Raw genomic sequence first — 21,485 nt, 5'->3', positions numbered from 1 at the left:
ACAGAAAAGGAGTTATGGATTTTGTGGATGACATCTTGAATTCTAGGAAATTATGGATTTTGTGGATGACATATTGAATTCTAGGAAAAAGTGTATGCTTTAGTGCTTCTTTGCTCCTGGTCCCTGTTTATACCCATGACAAACACTATGGTTAGATGTGACCTGAATGTGGCCTCACAGTCTTCAACAGGGCTCCAGGGAGGCATTGACAATATCAGATTGAACAGGCAAGAAACTTCCTTGTCATTTTCTGTAGCAAACTGAAACTCCTTTAAGCTTCTACTTTTTGATTTTCAAATGTATGTTCTGAGTGAGTTGTGTCAAAAACAGTTCTGAGGTAACCACATGAAATTACTCTTTAGGAAAACATGATAAGAAGCAAATGGACCAGAGAAAAATCAACCAAAATAAGTTTGGGAAAGCAGGTGGTGTGACATATTTGCCTGAAACCTTTTACCAATGCCATCATCTAAGATCACAGGATGATTACTCTTTCAAAGACCAAATCTTTGAAACCCTGAGTCTTTTTTTTTTTTTTTTTAGAAATACCTTTTATTTACTAATCAGTATTTGCCTCCCACTCCTCTGACTCTGGGGATTAGTCTTCCCTCTCAGAAATGTGGGGTTAGGCCTTCTGCCCTGATTACAGGATTGCCAGCATTGGCTTCAAGCATTCTGAGTTTTATGACTAGAATGATTTTGTTTCCAATGGAAGACTTAAGAGCTTCAGGTATAGGAAGGGCCATAAAGCAGAAAAGAGCATGAATTTATTGATCTTCTTTGAGGACCAAGGAGAGAGATTTATAAGGAGGGTGATTGATTATTACTCAATATTCTGAAAGTTTTACTAATACTTCTCCATTAAGGGACAGCCTTATAGGCAATTTTGGGGTTGTCTTACCACTTCAGATATTCAAATATGCAAGGGGTGCTGCAAGGAGTAGAGGACTAACTATACCTCTCAAACATTTATATGCATGTAGTCCACCTGGAGCTCTCATTAAAACACAACTTCCCATCCAATAGATATTGTCCATTTCCAACAAGTTCCTTAGTAATGCCAGTGCTGCTGGTCTAGGGGCCACACTTGGAATAGCAAGGAGCCAATGATCTTTAACATCTAAAACCTCATTTACAGGAGAAAAGTTAGACTTTAATCATGATTCTTAAACATACCCATGGCAGCTTTCATAAACCATTTAAGAGTCTTTTCTCTGTGTTAAAGATTCTCCCTGAATTCCTGTCATATTTTCTTTGGTACAAAATCCCTCACTCTGCAGTTGCTACACTTATTCTTTTCTTTTCTAGATTTTCAATCTTTTCTGCTGTTTCTGTTCTCTAAACAATGTCCTTTTCTCATACCTACTTTGCCTGATTCACACAGATTCTGTATCACGTCTGCTTAGTCACTCCTTTACACAGATCCCAAACTTAATGCAGGATAGCTGTCAATAAGGAAGAGTAAAAGTGCCATCTCTAAATAGTTGAAAGAAGTAGTTTTGTGACAGATAAAAGAATGGATTTCTTTGCATGGTGGGCAGAAAAGCATTGAGATCCCATGCTCACATGATAGTCCATAGACTGAAAGGTAACAGAAATACCAGAGGAATCAGAAATCAAGATACATGAGCATGTGACCCAAGGCTATTCAATCGTCTAGAATATGTGACAGCTGACACCAATAAATAATGTTTTTTTGAGTGTGTGCATTGCTGGGGACCAAACCCAGGGCCTTGTGCACAATAGGCAAGGGCTCTACCACTGAGCTACATATCCAGCTGGATAAATACCTTTTGAGGATCATCTGACCTTGTGGTGGGCAGCAGTTTTTGACTTTCACATTTACCTTAACTTTAGGTAAAAAGCAACTTGACTTGTGTCCTTTTTCCATTTAATTGATTTCTCCCCCCAGCAGATCCAGGTAGTCAAAACAAAGTCACCTTCTACAGAACTCTAAAGAGACTTAGGATAAGCAATAAATGTTACTTGTTCGAAGCTCATTATTGCCATATGGTTAACTTAAGAAGCAACTATGCCAAGAGCAAAGCTGTGAAACACAGTCCTTTGGAGAAACAAGCCACATATTTGAACATGTTAGGAAAACCAATATGTAGCACAATTTTTAGTATATAAGGTGTATTTTTCTTTATTTTATATAGTTAAAGAGAGGGAAATTGATATTTTAATGATATTCATTTTTGCCACTGAATTATATTTATAGGAGTACAATTTTACTGTTTTAGTTTGTCTTGTGGTATTTTATTCCCTGAGAGTATTACTACACTGTTTGAGAAAAAAAACTGAGACAGTTATACATAGAAAAATCCTACCCACAAACCATCCCTACTCTTTCCAGCCATTAAGCTCCCCAGATGGATTGGGTTACTTTTGCATTTGTTAGATAAAAGAGGTAAATAGTCCATATCAGCTGTGGTGAAGATGCTTCTCTCCCTGATAAAAAGGACCTATTGAAGTTAACTGAACAGCATCATTAACTGAGATTTACTACTCATTCTGTATATGAGTTATAACCAAAGTGCAGTAAAGTATGATTACCAATAGCATTAAATAGAGCAAAATGCAATCTTTGTTGACTCAGAAATATGTTCAACTTTCTGAAATGTCTCATAGCCATTATAAACATCACTAATTATAGAACACTGGACATACAACAGATAGAAAGGACCAGGCTGGATCTGCTACAATCATTGCCAGTTGCTATTTTCAATGACTTCCTTAAACAGGTCAGTTTACTTTCATTTAACTTTGTAATGACCATAAAACATAAGAGTTGAATGCATCCCCAAAGTAATTCACCTTTTCAATATTTAATATTAAATATTTCACCTTTAAGATTATTTGTAGTCCTGATAAAATGAGACTTCATGGTACATCTTGCCCACATTACAATATTAACACTAAAGCTGCACAGTTTACCAGCTTAAAAGATCATATTTCAAAGTTTTCCACAATAAGAAGGAGAAGGTAGAAAGAAGAAAAACAGAAGATGTGAACCAATTTGGGTTACAATACATATATACATGGAAATGTCACAAGGAAACTCCCTGTGTAACTATCTTAAACAAACACAGATGTGATTTTTTTTTTCTTTTATGAAATCAGAGAACAGGAGGGCCAAACAGGTCTTGCCTGGGGGGATTGGTACCAGTGGCGGGGGAGGAGGTGGGTAAAGGGCATGGGAGGGTGAATTTAGTGCAAATACTGTGCAAACATGTATGTAAGTGGAAAAATGAGACCTGTTGAAATTGTCCCAGGAATGAGGGGAAAGGGGATAAAGGAGAATGGTGTAGGGAGTGAATTCAGGGATTATATCTTTGATATATTGTAAGAATTTTTGTGACTGTCACAATATACCCCCACTCAGCACAATAAGAAAATCATATTTGAGCACCTTCAGATGTCTAAAAGTGTCTATCATCCACCATTTTATTTATCATTGAAGATATAGTAGAATTTCCATGAGTCAGTTTTGTGGCCTAATGTACCAACTTTTATGTGGTTCTAGCTCGTCATGTGACCGACCACATGACAACTAGTATGGCCCTAGAAACTTAATTTATAAACTGTGATTTTAGAAGTCAATTCATGTCGATTCTATGTGCAATAAAGAAAGAATAACACATTGTAAATCCACATCTCCCTCTATGGTAGGCACTTAAAGTAGACTGTATTCTCACAAACTGGGTTTTCAATGAGAAAAATTTGTGGTTATAGCAGCCCATTATCAGCCAAGAATAGGCTGTGATGACTGTAAACCTCAGTTTGGCCAAGGCTCAGACTGATTCTTGCTCAGTTCCCACTGATATTGGGAATGCCAATATCTAAACACCTTACTTGCAGAAATGCTTTTTTATAGAGAGCAAAATCTTTTTATTTATGACACTGTAGAATAGCAGAACATTATCTGCTGGGTAAGTTTTTGAAGAGTGTGTTGGTTTGTTCATTGACTCACCTGTATTTATTATATACATGCAATGCTAGGGTCTCCAGGTACCACAGTAAGTAAAAAAGATGTGGTGCCTGCATTCATTGAACCTATAATTTACCTTTCTAAGAAATCCAGTGCTAAAATCCAGTGCATTGGTCTCATCGCCTCCCTTGCTACTAAAGGAGGCTTTGTCCTTCTTTGTGAGCTCTAGCAGCTCTGTAGACAGTGGTTCATAAGCTCAGGTGCCTAGGCAGATGTTGTTTCACTGTGTTAAATGGGCAGGTTATTCCCTTTTCTGTATGTGTGTGGTGTTCAATGAAGCTTTTCCTAGTTGAAGAGGTGCCTTGTAAATTTATTAAACTCAAGATATTAACCTTAATTTAATAGTTACATATCTTCTTATTTTTTATTATTTGGTGGTACTGGGATTCAACGCAGGGCCTTGCGCTAGTTTGGCAAGTGCTCTTCCACTTGAGTCATGCCCCCAGTCCTTTTTGCTTTGGTTATTTTTGAGATAAGGCTTCATGCTTATGCACTAGACAATCTGGACTGCAATCCTCCTATTTGCATTTTCCACCCAACTTTTTATTGGGTTTTTGGCAAAAGTGAAGTCTTGCAGTCAGAGGTAGGAATTTTGAGTGGGTTTTTTATTAGGAAAATTTGAAAGGAGTGGATTTGGGAAGTGGTTGGATGGAGGCTGTTTCTCAGCTCTCATTCAATTAGAATCCAAAGGAGACATGAGAGAATAGAACAATCAGTCTGGATTATAATAACAGTTTCTTTTATTGAGTGTCTTCTGTGTGCTAGGTATTATGCTTAATATTAATCATAACTGTATCCAAATCTTAAAACATCCCTGGGAAATTTGTTTAATCCTCATTTTGCAAACATGAGGCTCAAAGCTCAGAAAAGTTAGCAAATTAGCCAGAAGTCACATATTCAAAGTAAATTGCCCACATAATCACTAGAATATGGAACCCGGATTTGAATTAGATGTATCTTCTTACATGATTCTGAACATTAAAAAAAAAAAAACAAAGGTTATAAAAGGCAGTTATTTGAAGTATACAAGTAATAATATATGTTCATTGTAATGATTCAAACAATACTTATGTAAATGTGATACAATTAAGGTTCTTTTTGCCCTCTACAATTACACCCTATAACAATTATAGAAAAATATTTCAACATATTGGTGCAAAACAATTACAAATCTGCTTATACAAACATGTGCAAATGCAGTTATTTAAGGAATTGTGTCTCTTCCTGGCTCCACTAAGCCAGGCTTCAGTTCAGTTAGAGGCTCACAACTTTCTAATTGAATATTCCTGTTCTATTCCAGTGTTCTTCTGTTTTGAAAGATGCAAGGAAGGCAGATTTTAAAAACTCTCTTGGTGACCCGTTCGGTTTTTTTAACCTTTGCTCTCAGAAAGTTTTTCCATTTCATTAACTCGGATAATTCTCCTGAAGTTTGAGCAATTTCTATCCTGCCCCACCTATGTGGTAAAGGGATAGCAGCCAGTCACCACATCGAGTGCAATTACAAATTGAAAGATTGGAAAAAAGAAATTGGTGTGGTAAATATTAAAAACTTAGCCACCCATATAATAAAAAACACACATTAAAAATGATTGCAATTTCCTTCTGGCTCTTTTCAAAGTGGTTAGAAGAAGTCTAGCAAATTCAGAATTATACAATTGGGAATTTTTAAAAAGTTATGACCTGTACTTTTTTATTTTGGAATTTTAGGCCATCTTCTACAAATGCATTGGCAAATTCATTAACTATGAAGTCAATTAATTCCCCATTAGCAGTTTTATTTTGACCTATAGCCGCACTTGGTTTCTAGTGTTCTCCTAATATATTAATTCTTTTAACTAGGGAAAAAACATTATTCCACTTCATTGTAATTAGAAAATACAAATATTACTAAGAGCCTGTCACATTTAAGGCACTATATGCAATACTTTATATGTGCTGGCATATAATCCTCAAGTTCATGAAGTGGGTACAGTTTTTAAGATAAGAGGCATCTTGCCAAAAGACACTTTTCAGTATTTAAACCCAGAACTGTTTAGTTACAAGTTTGGTCTTACCCACTGTACCTCTCTGTGCTGAGGAGTATGTGACTTCAAATGAAAGGTGCTATTCTCAGCTTCATTAGTATATAATTTATAAGAAAAAAAATCTATATGTATGTATTTCCAGTGTTACAGCTTGAGGTTTTCATATATGTATATATTGTGATATAATTAAGCTAATTAACATATTTATGACCCCATATATTTGGCATCATCTTTTTCTTCTCCCTGCCTCTCTCTGTGCATATATATGTATGTCATACACACACTTAAAACATATCCTTTTATCAAATTTTAAATATAAAATACAGTATTATTAACTGTAGTCACACTGCTGTACATTAGCTCTCCAGAACTTAGTCATCTTGAATAACTGAGGCTTTTTATTTTTACATCTCCCATTTCCTCCTCCTCCCAGCTCCTGGCAAAAGCCATTTTGTACTCTGTACCTGAGATTGACTATTATAGATTTCACATATTAGTGAGATCATTTGATATTTGTCTTTCTATACCTGGCTTATTTCACTTAATGTAATGTGCACCACTTTCATCCATACCATTGCAAATGGCAGTAATTTCTTTTCTAAGGTTGAATAATTTTCTCTGTATGTATATGTGTATATGTATTCTCTTTATTTACAATCTACCCATCTGATGAATATTTAGGTTATGTTCACATACCTTGGCTATTATAAATAATGGTGTAGTGAACATGGATGTTCAGATCTCTCTTTGAGATGCTGATTTCATTTCATTTGTATAAAAGTTCCCCCTTCTCTGTGGGCAGTTTGTTCCAAGATCCCTAGTGGATACCTGAAGTCAGAGATAGTACTAAACCCTTTATATACCCTATTTTCCTATGTAAACAAAACTATGGTGAAGTATAATTTATAAATTAGGAAGTTAACAACTAATAATAGAACAGATCAAGTATAATAATATACTGTAATAAAAGTAACATGAATATGATCTCCCTCAACATATTTTACTGTAATATAGTCACCCTTCTTGTGACAATGTGAGATGACACAATGCCTATGAGATTAGATGGATTGAGATGAATGACACAGACATACTGGTGATAACTGAAATGGCTTTGTAAGTGACTAATGAGTTCATACACAAGATGAAGGGATTATTCATGTCCTGGGTAGATCAAAGTAGAATAGTGCAAGATTTCAATATGCTACTTAGAAAAGCACCCAACTTAAAACTTAGTAATTGTTTAGTTTTGGAATTTCCCACTTACTATTTTCAAATTGTGGTTGACTGTTGGTAATTGAAACTGAAAGAAGCAAAACCATGGATAAGGATATATGATATGTACCCAGAAGTGGAACTGTTGGATCATAAAGGTAAGGAAGTAAAGAGATAAGTATAACTTTTCATGGCAATTGGCCAGAATATTTAGCATTGCAGCATTTTACCAGGTAACAGTGAGACCCAGGATGGAGAAAGTGAGCTTCCAAGCATTAACATAATCATTTCAGTTGAGACTCTGTATGAGAAATGCTATACCATGTGCATTGTCACTATTACTGTTTGGATAACAAAGTGATTTGCAGTGGTTTAATTGTAGAAGCATTCCAGAAATCAAAACCCATCTTTAACTTGTCAAAGCTCTTTGCTAGTCTCTCTATTCTTGCTCCCTTGTTTTTTCAGTTCCATAATTCTTTCTTTTTTTTTTCTCTTTCCCACATCAGGCAATGTTCAGTCTTTGTATGGTGGAAAGTGGAGCTGATGAAGTGAATTTACATGGTGTGACCAGTCTGGGATTAAAGCAGGCTCTGGAGTTTGCATACACAGGACAGGTATGATACCAAATATGACCTGAGAGGCTTTGCATTTTAATTACAGCTAACCAGAAGAGATTATCCCAGAGGTACAAAATTTAGGTTTTTTTTTTTTGTTACCCATTTTTATGTTTGAAAAAAGGTCTCATATCTACCTAATTTTATAGCTAAAGTGATAGAAAAGTGAGTAGAACAATTTGATTTTTAATGTGATCCAGTGAACATAGTATTTTAATCTTTGGGGTGGGGGTGCAACTGTTGTTTTACTTAGGGCTTTGTGCTTACAAAGTAGGTGCTCTACCACCTGAGCCACACCTCCAGTCCATTTTGGCCTGGTTATTTTGGATATGGGGGTCTCTCAAATTATTTGCCCAGGCTTGCCTGGAACCTTGATCCTCCTGATCTTAGCCTCCCAAGTTGCTAGGATTGCAGGTATGAGCCACCATTACTCAGCAGTATTTTAAGCTTGACTCCATGTTTGCCTGTATAATTTTTAAACTATTCTAAAGCACTGTTGTGAGGAAAAGAGTTTGTATGTATGGTAAGTTTGATTCTCATTGTTATCACTCAAGCTCAATGACTCAATCATGGTTTTATTGTCTTAAAAACAAAACTGAAACAGGATTCAAGCTGTAGCTCACTGGTAGAGTGCTTGTTTGAAATCTACAATGCCCTGGGTTTGATCCCCCAAAAGGAAAAAAAAATCAAAATAATTTTAAAGCCTTGAGAAGCTGTGTCCAATGTCTTGGCATGCTGTCCTCTATGCTCAGAGTCAAGGTGTTAGGTATTTAGATTAGAATGTGATGGTTTGAAATCCTTATTTTATGTCATTGAAATTGTTACAGGATTTACAGGAATCTCTATAGAATATTCATTGATGTTGAGTGCTACTTTAAATAAGTCAAACTTGTTACAGGATGGATGTTTTTCCTGTTTTATAAAAGTCTGTCCTTTAATTTCATTTCATCCTACTTGGGTTTAATATCTTCTATGCTAAAATAAGGATATCTTCTCTTAACAGGTGGGAGAGAGAGGTAAATATATAACTGCATATCCTCTAAGGGATGGGAACTGACAGAAGCAGAGCACAAAACACAGTAGGGTAAAGGAGGGCATGGTTGCTGGGACCAGCAGGACAAAATTTCACAGAGAAAGTGTATTGGGACCTTGAGGAATATGAGAGTTCACCTTTCCTCTGAAATTTCTATAGAGGCTCATTAAAATGTAAGACATTGTCCAGTCTCTTTCCTGAGGTTAGAAGTATTCAAGATATGTGTCTTAGAATAGTTGAGACAGCCTGACAACTGGAATGAAAACAGTAGCTGTACAGGAAGAACTCATGTTATCAAGTAAAAGGTATAAGAGGAAAAGAAAGGTGAGAGATCACAAATTTAGGGTCAACCCAAAATTTCATGCCTTACGAAATTAAGACAGGTAATTATTGTTCAGAGTTGCCAAACATTTTCCCATTGAGGTGAGTAAACAATGTATTTTATGCATTTTGGTTTATAGATATTGAGAAACACATGAATTCTAGATTGTTTCTTGTATATATTTACTTCTTAAACATGAATCAGTCACAATTTCATTTACCCATCTCTAAAGTAAGATTGATAGTATATAATTCATACCCCCACTGGTGTGCAATAGGAATGAGGTACTAAATGGTGTTTTTTAGTGAAACTACTCAAGTACTTAGCTGCATTAACAATGAAGTGATTTAAACTTAGAGTCTATAAGCATATTAAATCATCAATAAACACAAATACACAAATATTTCTGTGAGTCCTGTGTAAAAATACACATGTAGAAATAAGAGGCTGCCTTATTGTTTGCCATGATTGCTTTGTGGCTTCCTTGAGAATGGCTAAATGTATATACATATAATAACTGACGCCCATGGTGTCAAGGATCTGTGAAATGTGAACTGAAGATAGCAGAATGGGAGCTGAGATTCTGAAGGGAAAGAAAACTACTTAGAGGAAAGTCGTTTGAAGAAGGACAGATATATCCAATTGCCCAGTGGTCTTTTGCCTCATATGCTCCAATTCCACTTTGGTAGAAAAAGAAAGCCAAGTGTGAATAAAATAATGAATACAATGTCTTTAGATAAAAAGAAAAGGAAAACAAGATGAAAGGCTAAACCTGAAGCTGCATTTATTCTTTCCAGACACTATAGACCCATTCTTGACTGCAGTAACTTAGCTCTTCAGATGTGTCCTGACAGGGCAGGAAGGGGGTTAACAGCTCACCAAGCACTCTGAAACAGCCAGGAGACATTGGTAGGCACTTTATGGGTGTTATTTAACCTAATATTTAAAACATCTCTGAGAAATTCAGGGATCCCATTTGAAAGACAACAAGCCCAGGGAAGTGTATTAAACTAAGATCATTAATCCAGCAAATGAAACCCATCCAGTCCTCCTAATTTCAAGTCTGTTGTGTTTTTGTGAATGTCTTATATCATTAAGAAAAATTTAAGTCGTGTTTGTTATACTTTGTTGAAGATGGCACAGAAATGTTTGGAGATTTTAGAGAATGACTCTTTTGATGGTTTTCTCAACCTGGAAGCTATGCCTCTAACCTGCAGTCTGAGGGTTTGGAGTTCCTGAACTGGTACCCTCTGCATGATCACTCTCTTGCAGGGTGGAGAATGACATAGCCTTTTATAGATAGCATCCAAGGAAATTTGGTTTCTTAAACATGAAGATGACTTCATAATAAATCTGTTTTCCCTTTGAGTCCAGAACATAGATGATGGCAAAACAATGACATTGTAGTGTACTTAGGAAATTTGAATGGCTGCTATCTCTTACTATGGAATTGAAATTAACCTTAAGCAAAGAATTGAAATATGGAGTCACGAATGAAAGTATAATTCTTCATTTTCTTAATTATTATTGATCACCGGTAGCAGGACCTTTGCTGATATATATACATGTCTTTAGCCTTGACATGTCTGTATATTTGTGAAAATGTAGGGTTAACATTGAATTTGTCTACCTATAGATACTTCCCCTGACAGGTGATTATATGTTTAGTCAGTTGTAGTAAGCATAGTACAAAATGTAAGTATTTTAAGTGTTTGAAAATTGCTGCTGTCTTGGAGAGAAGCTGGAAGTACAGAGTGGGAGTGATGAATGAATACTGCTAAGTGCAACGATGTGTGTGTTCCTCCTACACACTGCTCTAAAGTACAGCCTTCTTAAAATTGTCCCACAGATTTCATCCAGGAAATTTTAAAGAAAAGTCAAAATTTTCCCCTAGTACTAATATATCCTCTGAAAATACATGCACCTTTTCTCTCTCATAACAAACACAGGGCTGCACAAGCACACGTTCTCTTTTCACTCACTGGAGAAGTGTCCTTCCTCAGAGGGCACCCTGCTCAGAGCGTTGTTTGAGCAGAGCTCAGGATGCATTGCGCCCTCTGGGTGTCCTTGCACAGCCATATATTCTGTGATTACAATAGGACCAGGCCACTCCTGTTCCCTTGGCCCTGTTTTGGGAGCTAGATCAGAAGCAAATGGTGTATAAACTGTCACTGGGACAAATCTACTTGGGGAGAAAAACGTGAATATAAGAAAAACACATTCCCACTTACCCTGGTGAGCAAGAGGATTCATCCTATTACCTTTTTTTTTTCATTTTTCTTTTATTATTCATATGTGCATATAAGGTAAGGCTTGGTTCATTTCTCCCCACTGCCCCCACCCCCTCCCTTACTACCCACTCCACCCCCTCCCTCTCCCCCCCCCTCAATACCCAGCAGAAACTATTTTGCCCTTATTTCTAATTTTGTTGTAGAGAGAGTATAAGCAATAATAGGAAGGAACAAGGGGTTTTGCTGGTTGAGATAAGGACAGCTATACAGGGCATTGACTCACATTGATTTCCTGTGCGTGGGTGTTACCTTCTAGGTTAATTCTTTTTGATCTAACCTTTTCTCTAGTACCTGTTCCCCTTTTCCTATTGGCCTCAGTTGCTTTAAGGTATCTGCTTTAGTTTCTCTGCATTAAGGGCAACAAATGCTAGCTAGTTTTTTAGGTGTCTTACCTATCCTCACCCCTCCCTTGTGTGCTCTCGCTTTTATCATGTGCTCATAGTCCAATCCCATTGTTGTGTTTGCCCTTGATCTAATGTCCACATATGAGGGAGAACATACGATTTTTGGTCTTTTGGGCCAGGCTAACCTCACTCAGAATGATGTTCTCCAATTCCATCCATTTACCAGCGAATGATAACATTTCGTTCTTCTTCATGGCTGCATAAAATTCCATTGTGTATAGACACCATATTTTCTTAATCCATTCATCAGTGGTAAGGCATCTTGGCTGTTTTCATAACTGTTCATATTTTAGAGTCTCTTGGAAATCTAGAAAAGTATGGTATTTTTTAAGTAAAGAAAATCTTTTTACTATAATTTTAATCATGTAAAACCATTCATGCAAATAGAAAAACTGAAGGAAACTCTCCCTTAATTTCCATGCTCTTATATACTAAAGTTTTTCTTTCTGGTTTTCATTTGGCTGCCTCATAAGCACACATGACACTTTTATGTATATCCCTGACAAGGTACACTGTTGCATTACATTTTGATTGAAACTATTTATTCTGTACAACCGAATACTTTTCTCTGGAGACCTGAGCATTAAACCGGATAGCAGAGTGACAGGAAGCTTAATTGTAACTGCTAACCCATGAACCATTCCTTCAGGAGTAAATGTGTCACTTTATATGGAAAAAGTCCACATCAGATTTACTATACACATAACTTGGTTGTGCTAAATGGTAGCACGTGGAACAAATCTGGGAGAAATTTTTCTTAAAAATGATTCTCTTGAGAGCAGTGTTAAGACTGTTCAGTAGTTTAAATATATTAATTTCAAAATCCTTCCTTTATCTAGCAGTGCCTGGTGAGTAAAAGGCTTCCAAGGCACTTCTACTGTGCCCCAGGCTCTGGAGGGCATAGTCAGAAATTCACATTCTACTGAAAAGTATTTTTAATTTTTCAGAAAATGATATTTTTCTCCTCCCTTTAGTTCTTGTCAGTCCATAACTGGATTTAAAAAAAATAACTGGATCATTGGCCAAGCACAGTGCCTCATGCCTGTAATCCCAGCTACTTGAGAGGCAGAGAACTGAAGGGTCATCGTTTGAGGACAGCTGGGGGTGGGGAAAGTTCATGAGATCACATCTCAATAAATGGCTGCATCTGTCATCCCAACTATTCAGGGAAGCACAAATAGGAGGGTTATGGTTCAGGCATAAAGCAAGACCCTATCTAAAAACTAATCAGTGCCAAAAAGGATTGGCCTAGTGGCTCAAGTGGTAGAGTACCTGCCTAGCAAGTGCGAGGCCCTGAGTTCAACCCCAAGTACTGCCAAAAATAATGATAACAAATAGTAATTGGATTGTTGAAAAAGTTTGAGAGTATGAAACAAAGGAGGTCATTTAAATTTCATCAGTGATTTTAAAATTTTTTTCTTTCTTGACTCTTTTGAAACTGTATGTTACTTGACTTTGGGGAGATTTTTTTCTCTTATTAATACACTGAAACAAACAAGCAGGTTAGTCTGCTTCCTGACTTTGGTAAGGTCATCACAAGTTCACAATCATGGGTTCATAGAACTTGTTAACCCACTTAACAGACAAAAACCACGCACAGGAAATCAATGTGAGTCAATGCCCTGTATAGCTATTCTTATCTCAACCAGCAAAACCCCTTGTTCCTTCCTATTATTGCTTATACTCTCTCTACAACAAAATTAGAGATAAGGGCAAAATAGTTTCTGCTGGGTATTGAGGGAGGGGGTGGAGTGGGTGGTAAGGGAGGGGGTGGGGGCAGTGGGGAGAAATGAACCAAGCCTTGTATGCACATATGAATAATAAAAGAAAAAGGAAAAAAAAAAAAGACTTTGCCTATGACCTTTGAATGCTATATGCCAAATGGAATTGTTATGGCTTCTAAAGATGTCAAGAAAAATAATAAACCCTTCAAATGGTTTGGTGTTCAAAAGTATTAAGGATAGGTTGGAGGCCTAATCATATATTGTAGAAAAAATAAGTGACATTTTTAGAAGCCAGCCCTTAGCAGCTTACTTTTCTTAGCTGAGCATCTTACGACAACTTGGTTATGCCCAAAGCCTGTCTGTTCTGCATGGAGAGCAGTTGATTCTGAGGAAATGAGGACCTGTGGCAGGGTCTTCCTCACTGGTCAGCTCTCATCAACTGTCTACTTCACACTGGGCTTCTCCCTTATTAAGATAGTGTGTGCTATCCAGTCAGAATATTTGTTCAGCAGATTAATATCTACAATGTTTCCAGGTGAGAAAATGTAATTATAGCCACACTTCAGAGATCAGCTTTCCAATTCAGTAATAAAAGTGATATATTGATTTTTAATCCATCTTTGTTTTTCTCTAATAGTTTGCAATTTGGGGTTTTAAAAAAAATTGTCACTGCAGAAAAAGTATTCCCCATTCCCTGCTCCCAAATTTGATTCATACACTGAGACTAATAACAACAACACGCAAACAGGGTATGGAAAGTTCATTAATCACATAACAAGGCTTTCTGGGGAAAGTACTGCAGCTCATGAATGGCTTGAGAGAACAGGGGCAAGGTGACTGGCTTTGGCTTTGATTGTAGTTATGAGGTGGGGCTGAGAAGTTTTTCCATGCTGGCAGATTTGTGTGGTTTGGAAGGGATTTGGGGCTTTCTTCTTTGCCCAGTTGCAAAGAAACAAGAAAGAGGGATGGGTAGAGCTTGAATGCTTCCAGCTTTCTTTCAGAAGTTGCTTGAGAAATTGTCACATTGTAGGCATGAATATTTTCTTTTGGGACATTATTAAACACAGTCACCTAATGAAAACAAAATGTGTCTGAATATACCTGCACCAATTCTGCATTAAGGAACCCATTTTGGGCCAAAGTGCTTGAGTTCCTGTATGCAGAATGTACACACTGATAAAACTCTAAGAGTCTCCAAATATCTGAGACAATTTGTGATGAGAAGAACGAGTGTGGTGCTGCTGTGTTTTCAATCTTACCTTTATTATGTAAAATTTGTTCAAATGAGCTAGATCTTTGCTTCCAACAATCTGTATCTCTCATCCCCACCCCCTGCCAGTAGAGGAAATAGAAAGAAACGTATTTCTTTTTGGGGTCTTCATAATGGTTTTATTGTCATAAATGGAGCAAGAAACAGTTGATCTTTCTCTGACTGACATCGTCCAAAGTAGAAATGTCTGATACTCAGCAACTCAAACCATAGATCAACCCACCTATTCAACTCAGGATGGGTTTTGTGCTTCTGTACATTTGTTCCTCTTTTTCAGCACAAAGTTCTGTGATAACACATTTTGTAATTCATAGAGTATATATGAGATTTTTCCTTCGCCACAATGAACTCCATTTTGAACTATTTCTAAACAGAAACCATTATAACTTTGTTCCCTGTTGATTATCAGAATTTCTGAGTGTTGGCTGCACTCAGAAACCATTTCATAAAGAAATGTTGACTCTTCCTTTTGGTGCTTCCTGAGATCATCTCTGAGTGGAGGGAGGTTAACTGTTCTTTTAGTGGAGAGTCTTGGTTAGCTCCTTAATTTTCATAAGAAGATTTCAGCTTATTGATGGGTCTTTAATGTTTATGAACTTTTTCCTTTCTCCAGCAAAAAAAGAATTATTGTACACTAGCCTCATCCCATTTGACACATAAAGGATTCCCCAAGAGATATGTAGTCTCTTTCTTTGGCTTGGCAGTTCTCAACTTCATCTATTTTAATATGAAAAGGTTACCTTTACTGTACTGAAATGAAATTCTTACATAATATAACTGGCCTACACAAAATACTCTAAACACCAATGGAATGCCATGATATATGTAAAGAACAAATACAAGAAAAGATTTTTAATTTAAAAAATATATACATGTATGCCTGCTAGGACACAGTTCATTCTTCCAAAGGAGATGAAATATTCTTAGGTAGACTCATCATGACTGACTGGGACAGCTGCATAAGATGCTGACTGATGAATGCTGTTCTAGAAACTCAAATACTGCAGGATGTGCCCTTGGTTCCATGATTTTCTAAAATAGTGAACAATTCCTAATAAAATTCTAAACAAAATGAAACAAAAGTCTTCTCTTCGTTTTCATGGTGGCAGCATTGTTGGAAAATTCAATGTATCTTGGCACAAAACAATAACAAAATGTGCTAATGTGCTTTTATGTAAAACAGATTTAGATTGGAGCTTTGATTTTGTTTTGTTTTGGCAGTACAGGAGTTTGAACTCAGGGCTTTGTGCCTGCTTAGCCATACCACCAGTCCACAGGCTTTGGTCTTTATAAACAAAATTTTCACTTACATGCAAGTAGTTCAGGGCATCCAGTGTGTAAGCTATAGGGAAACTCTTTGTGGTTGGTGACTGCCCTATACATTGCATTATATCTGCCATTCCTGGCCACTGCCCAATAAATGCCATCCCACCTCCCTGGGATGACTAATAATGCCCAGATAAGTTTCCAGTTGTCCTCTAGAAAGTGATACTGACCCCATTGAGGAGCCCTGCTTAGGTATTCTAAATTTCATACCTGGATCAAGCCAGAAAATCAGAAAACTGAAGGTTTTGGTTTCAAGTAATCTCTTTATTAACCTTTACTTTTATTATTATTATTATTATTATTGTTTTATTATTCCTATGTGCATACAATGCTTGGGTCATTTCTCCCCCCTGCCCCTATCCTCTCCCTTACCACCCACTCCGCCCCCTCCCTCTATCTCCCACCCCCTTGATACCTGGCAGAAACTATTTTGCCCTTATCTCTAATTTTGTTGAAGAGAGAGTATAAGCAATAATAGGAAGGAACAAGGGTTTTTGCTAGTTGAGATAAGGATAGCTATACAGGATAAGGATAGAATTAACCTTCTAGGTTAATTCTTTTTGACCTAACCTTTTCTCTAGTTCCTGGTCCCCTTCTCCTATTGGCCTCAGTTGCTTTTAAGGTATCTGCTTTAGTTTCTCTGCGTTGAGGGCAACAAATGCTAGCTAATTTTTTAGGTGTCTTACCTATCCTCACCCCTCCCTTGTGTGCTCTCGCTTTTATCATGTGCTCAAAGTCCAATCCCCTTGTTGTGTTTGCCCTTGATCTAATGTCTGCATATGAGGGAGAACATACGATTTTTGGTCTTTTGGGCCAGGCTAACCTCACTCAGAATGATGTTATCCAATTCCATCCATTTACCAGAGAATGATAACATTTCGTTCTTCTTCATGGCTGCATAAAATTCCGTGGTGTATAGATACCACATTTTCTTGATCCATTCGTCAGTAGTGGGGCATCTTGGCTGTTTCCATAACTTGGCTATTGTGAATAGTGCGGCACATGATAAAAGCGAGAGCACACAAGGAAGGGGTGAGGATAGGTAAGACACCTAAAAAATTAGCTAGCATTTGTAGCCCTTAATGCAGAGAAACTAAAGCAGATACCTTAAAAGCAACTGAGGCCAATAGGAAAAGGGGAACAGGAACTAGAGAAAAGGTTAGATCAAAAAAAATTAACCTAGAAGGTAACACCCACGCACAGGAAATTAATGTGAGTCAACTCCCTGTATAGCTATCCTTATCTCAACTAGCAAAAACCCTTGTTCCTTCCTATTATTGCTTATACTCTCTATACAACAAAATTAGAGATAAGGGCAAAATAGTTTCTGCTGGGTATTAAGGGGGTTGAGGGGGAGAGGGAGGGGGCGGAGTGGGTGGTAAGGGAGGGGGTGGGGGCAAGGGGGAGAAATGAACCAAGCCTTGTATGCACATATGAATAATAAAAGAAAAAAAATAGTGCTGCAATAAACATGGGTGTGCAGGTGCCTCTGGAGTAACCTGTGTCACAGTCTTTTGGGTATATCCCCAAGAGTTAACCTTTACTTTTTATGCAGTGCTTTATAAAATTTGATTTTGATATGTTGAAAATATCACCAAGTAAATGATTCAATAACCTTATTGTCTGCAGGAAAATTTCCTTTAGACCTAAGTATCTGGAAGAAACTAGAATTGTCATACTACTTTTGGTTTCCTATTTTCTCTTAGTGAGTTATTTATGCTCCTAATATTTAAGTCCTTATATAAACCAAACAGGGTGGTACATACCTGCAATCCCAACACTCATAATGATGAGACGCAAGGATTGCAAGTTCAAGGCCAGTCTAGACATCAAAGTAAGACCTTGTCTCAAAGCAACAGAAAAGCTTATGTAGACACCTCAGATACTTCTTGAAATGAGCCAAAGTGTGAATAAATAAAGTGAGTAAAAAATTGGGGACTTCTTAAAGTTTTTAGAATCCCAGAGGGAACTTAATGTTAGCTGCAGACATGAATAAAGTGGTGCTATCCCCCATGAGTTCTAACTATGAAAATTCCAAGGCACCATAAATAAACCAGCCTGCCTTGTCTTCTAAATTTTTTCCAACTTTATTTTAGCACTGAAAATAAGTAGCATGCAAGTTCTGGAAAAATACACTTTTTTATCATTGAAAATGAAGAAATATCATCCAAATATTTATACAAATACAAATAAGCATAAACTGAAAAGTAATTTTACCCAAATTCTCACTTACGTATGCATTATATATGTATTTTCTATTTCTCTTTTCTTCTGGACTTTATCCATAGCTTATGTAATTTTATAAAGATTTTTTTGTGGCAGGAGTGTTGGCACACACCTGTAATCTCAGCACTCAGGAGTATGAGGCAGAAGGATACCCTGTTCAAGATCAGCCTAAGCTACAAAGTGAGACCCTGTATCACACACAAAAAAATAGAAAATATTTTGTGACTATAATTTACTTTTGTTTCTTTTCTGGAATTGATAATATGTAAGTACATCTGTCCACAAATGCACATTGTATAAATAATGCTACTTTAAAATGATTCTGCTTTTAATTTCACTTGGATTATTTTTAAGTAATTTCAGAGATCCATGATTACTTAATCAGGAGGAAGAATATATTTTTATGAGAATTGCCTTCTGAAAGAGTTTTACAGTAGCAATTATTGAACAGTGAGCTTTTTAAACTTTTTTCCTTGAAATGGAATTCTTGAGCCCTCTGCTGGAAGTATTTAGTATTTGTATAAGGTAGTAAGTAATATATGAGAGTTTTGCAATTCTTAATGAAAGTTCTTTAAAACAAAAAACATGATGGTAAAAAAACTAAAATCTTCATGACTAATATTGGGATATATTATTTGAGATTTATATTATAAATAGAGATTCCATTTGAATAGAGTAACAGTGAGAACTTTCAAGTGAATTTGAGTGTATTAAATGTGCTAAATTGATTTATGAATGTTTAGTTTCTTTTGTATACTTCATAAAACTATCCATTAAAATTTTACTCTCAAAATAGGATTCATTAATTCAACAAAGTACTTCATGAGTACCTTCGATGTCTTAAGCTCTTACTAGATGTTAGGGAATACACTGATGGAAAAAAAATACACACTTTCTCACTGGGTCAAACTGTAATTGGAAATGACGAATCAACACATCATTGTATTTTTAATGACTGGATTACCAGGGATCTGAGTTATTTACATATAAAGCATAATGAACTACCTGAAGAAGTTCTGTGTTCCAAAAATTATACTAGTTCAGACAAGAGAATGGGTAAGATAGTACTTCCTAGAGCACTGCCTGAAAAAGTAATCTTATTTTTCTGTAGTTTTGCAGAAATTAAAAATAGCCATTTGTTCTGTGGTAATCGAATAGATATAGCTCTTGAAAAATAGATCATAGCGAGTCATCCCTATGTTTCCTTACATCTGTCAGGATAGAAGCATTTTGGTACAGCCCAATGATTATAACTACTGACCTAAGAGGGAGCCAAGCTGGAGTCCAGCCTGGAGAACTTCAGAGAATCACTCATTGACTCACACTTTAAGAATCAACTCTTGTTGATTGTTGCTGGAGAAAGACACTGTTTTCACTTCTCATCCATGATTCTGAATCTCAGAGCTATGCTCATCCTTGCCAGGCAGTGTAAATCTATTTCTATAGTAAATTTGCTTTACTCCTCTTCCTGATGAGTCTCTCTCATTCCTTCTCCTTCTCAAACCCTACCCCCTGCAACACACATCATAAGGAAAAATTGTCTTCCACTGAGAAAATAGAAGCAGACCTTCCCACCATCAAATCCTCAAACTTCCTTGTTTCAGATAACTTATTTTCATTTTTGACAGTGGAAGAAGTTTCCTTGACCACTCAGAGGTTAATCTCCCTGCATAAACTCTGCATCCCACTCACTTGCTCTCACCTGCTCAGAGATCAGTCCTTTAGTATTCATTTCCACCTTTTAAGTCATCAATTTCTCTGGCTCCACTGCATCATTCCACAACAGATAAGCATGCTTTTTTGTTCATGCTTAATCCTTTCTTGTTCTTATATTCCTCTAGATACCTTCATTTCTCTGCTTCTCTTCACAGTGGAACATATGAAAGTGTTAACACAAATTTATTTTTCCTCATCTATCACTCATCTTTCTACTCATCAAGCCTGGAGACTTCTATCTTTAGCATTCCAGTGAAATTGTTCTTAATTGACACAAATATTGCCAAAGCCCATGCAAGGATATTCTAGTAGTTTTATTAATAATTGTGAAAACTTGAAGGCTACCAAAATGTATTTCCATAGGTAAGTGCATAAGTAAACTATGGCACATTCACACAATGGAATATGATTCAGTACTAAAAAGCAATGATCTGTCAAACTTTGAAAAAACATGGAGGGAATGTAAATACACATTGCTAAGTGAAGAAAACTAATTTGAAGAGGCTACAATCTGTGGAATTCCAACTATATGATATTCTGGGAAAGGTAAAACTATGGAGACAGCAAAACATATCAGTGATTGCCAGAAGTTAGGGAGGGGGAGGAATGAATTAGCCAAGCACACAGGATATTTAGGGCAGTAAAACTACTCTGTATGACATAGTACTGGTGAGTACATGGCACTATACATTTACCACTATACCGTAGAATGTAAAAACACCAAAACTGAACCCTAGAATAAGCCATGGGTTTGAGGAGAAAAAATTGTATCAATTCAGGGTCATCAATTATAATAAATGTGCCATCTTGTGGGAGGTATTGATATGAGGGATGCTGTGTATGTTTGGTGATAGGACGTAAATGAGAACTCTCTGTATCTCCTCTTGAATTTTGCTGTGAATCTAAAGCTACTTTAAAAAGTAATCTACTAATTAAAAATTTTAAATTTAAAAACACAGAAAAATTTAAGCAATCCTTATCTTTCAGCCTGTACAAAAACATGTGATAGGAAGATTTGACTTGAGGGTTATAATTTACCAACTGGAGTCAGGCTTTTCTCTCTACTTAGTGTCTCTCTTTGGATGACTAATATGAGTCATAGATTTAACATGCCCTCAGAATGGAACTCTTGATCTTCCCTCCAAACCAGCTTATCTGTATATTTTACACTTGTCAGTTGAGGCACTACATTCTACCCAGTTGGCCAACACCTAGATTCTAAGTACCATGGCAATAAGGAAGTTTGTTGTCTAGCCTATGGTCATATACAGGTGCCTGGAATATGAGGCTTAGAAAAGATTTGCTTTTTGAAATTTTCTTGCTTTCATTTTC

The 21,485-nt window shown here is 36.6% G+C and overlaps 1 protein-coding gene across 6 annotated transcripts in view; it reads left to right on the top strand.

Moving 5' to 3' along the window:
* Klhl32 (kelch like family member 32) overlaps positions 1-21,485 on the top strand; it is a 190,274-nt gene that overhangs the window by 85,115 nt on the left and 83,674 nt on the right. For all 6 annotated transcript variants that reach the window (XM_074077904.1, XM_074077905.1, XM_020187154.2 and 3 more), the window contains one exon: positions 7,734-7,841. In XM_074077904.1, the coding sequence (XP_073934005.1) occupies positions 7,737-7,841 (105 nt within the window). In that variant the 5' untranslated portion in view covers positions 7,734-7,736. The remainder of the gene's footprint in view (positions 1-7,733; positions 7,842-21,485) is intronic.

The sequence above is a fragment of the Castor canadensis genome, chromosome 1 (genome assembly GCF_047511655.1).
Source record: "Castor canadensis chromosome 1, mCasCan1.hap1v2, whole genome shotgun sequence".
In the NCBI taxonomy this organism is placed as follows: Eukaryota; Metazoa; Chordata; class Mammalia; order Rodentia; family Castoridae; genus Castor; species Castor canadensis.
The sequence above is the reverse complement of the archived record's forward strand: the minus strand, read 5'-3'. Positions and strand labels throughout refer to the sequence as shown.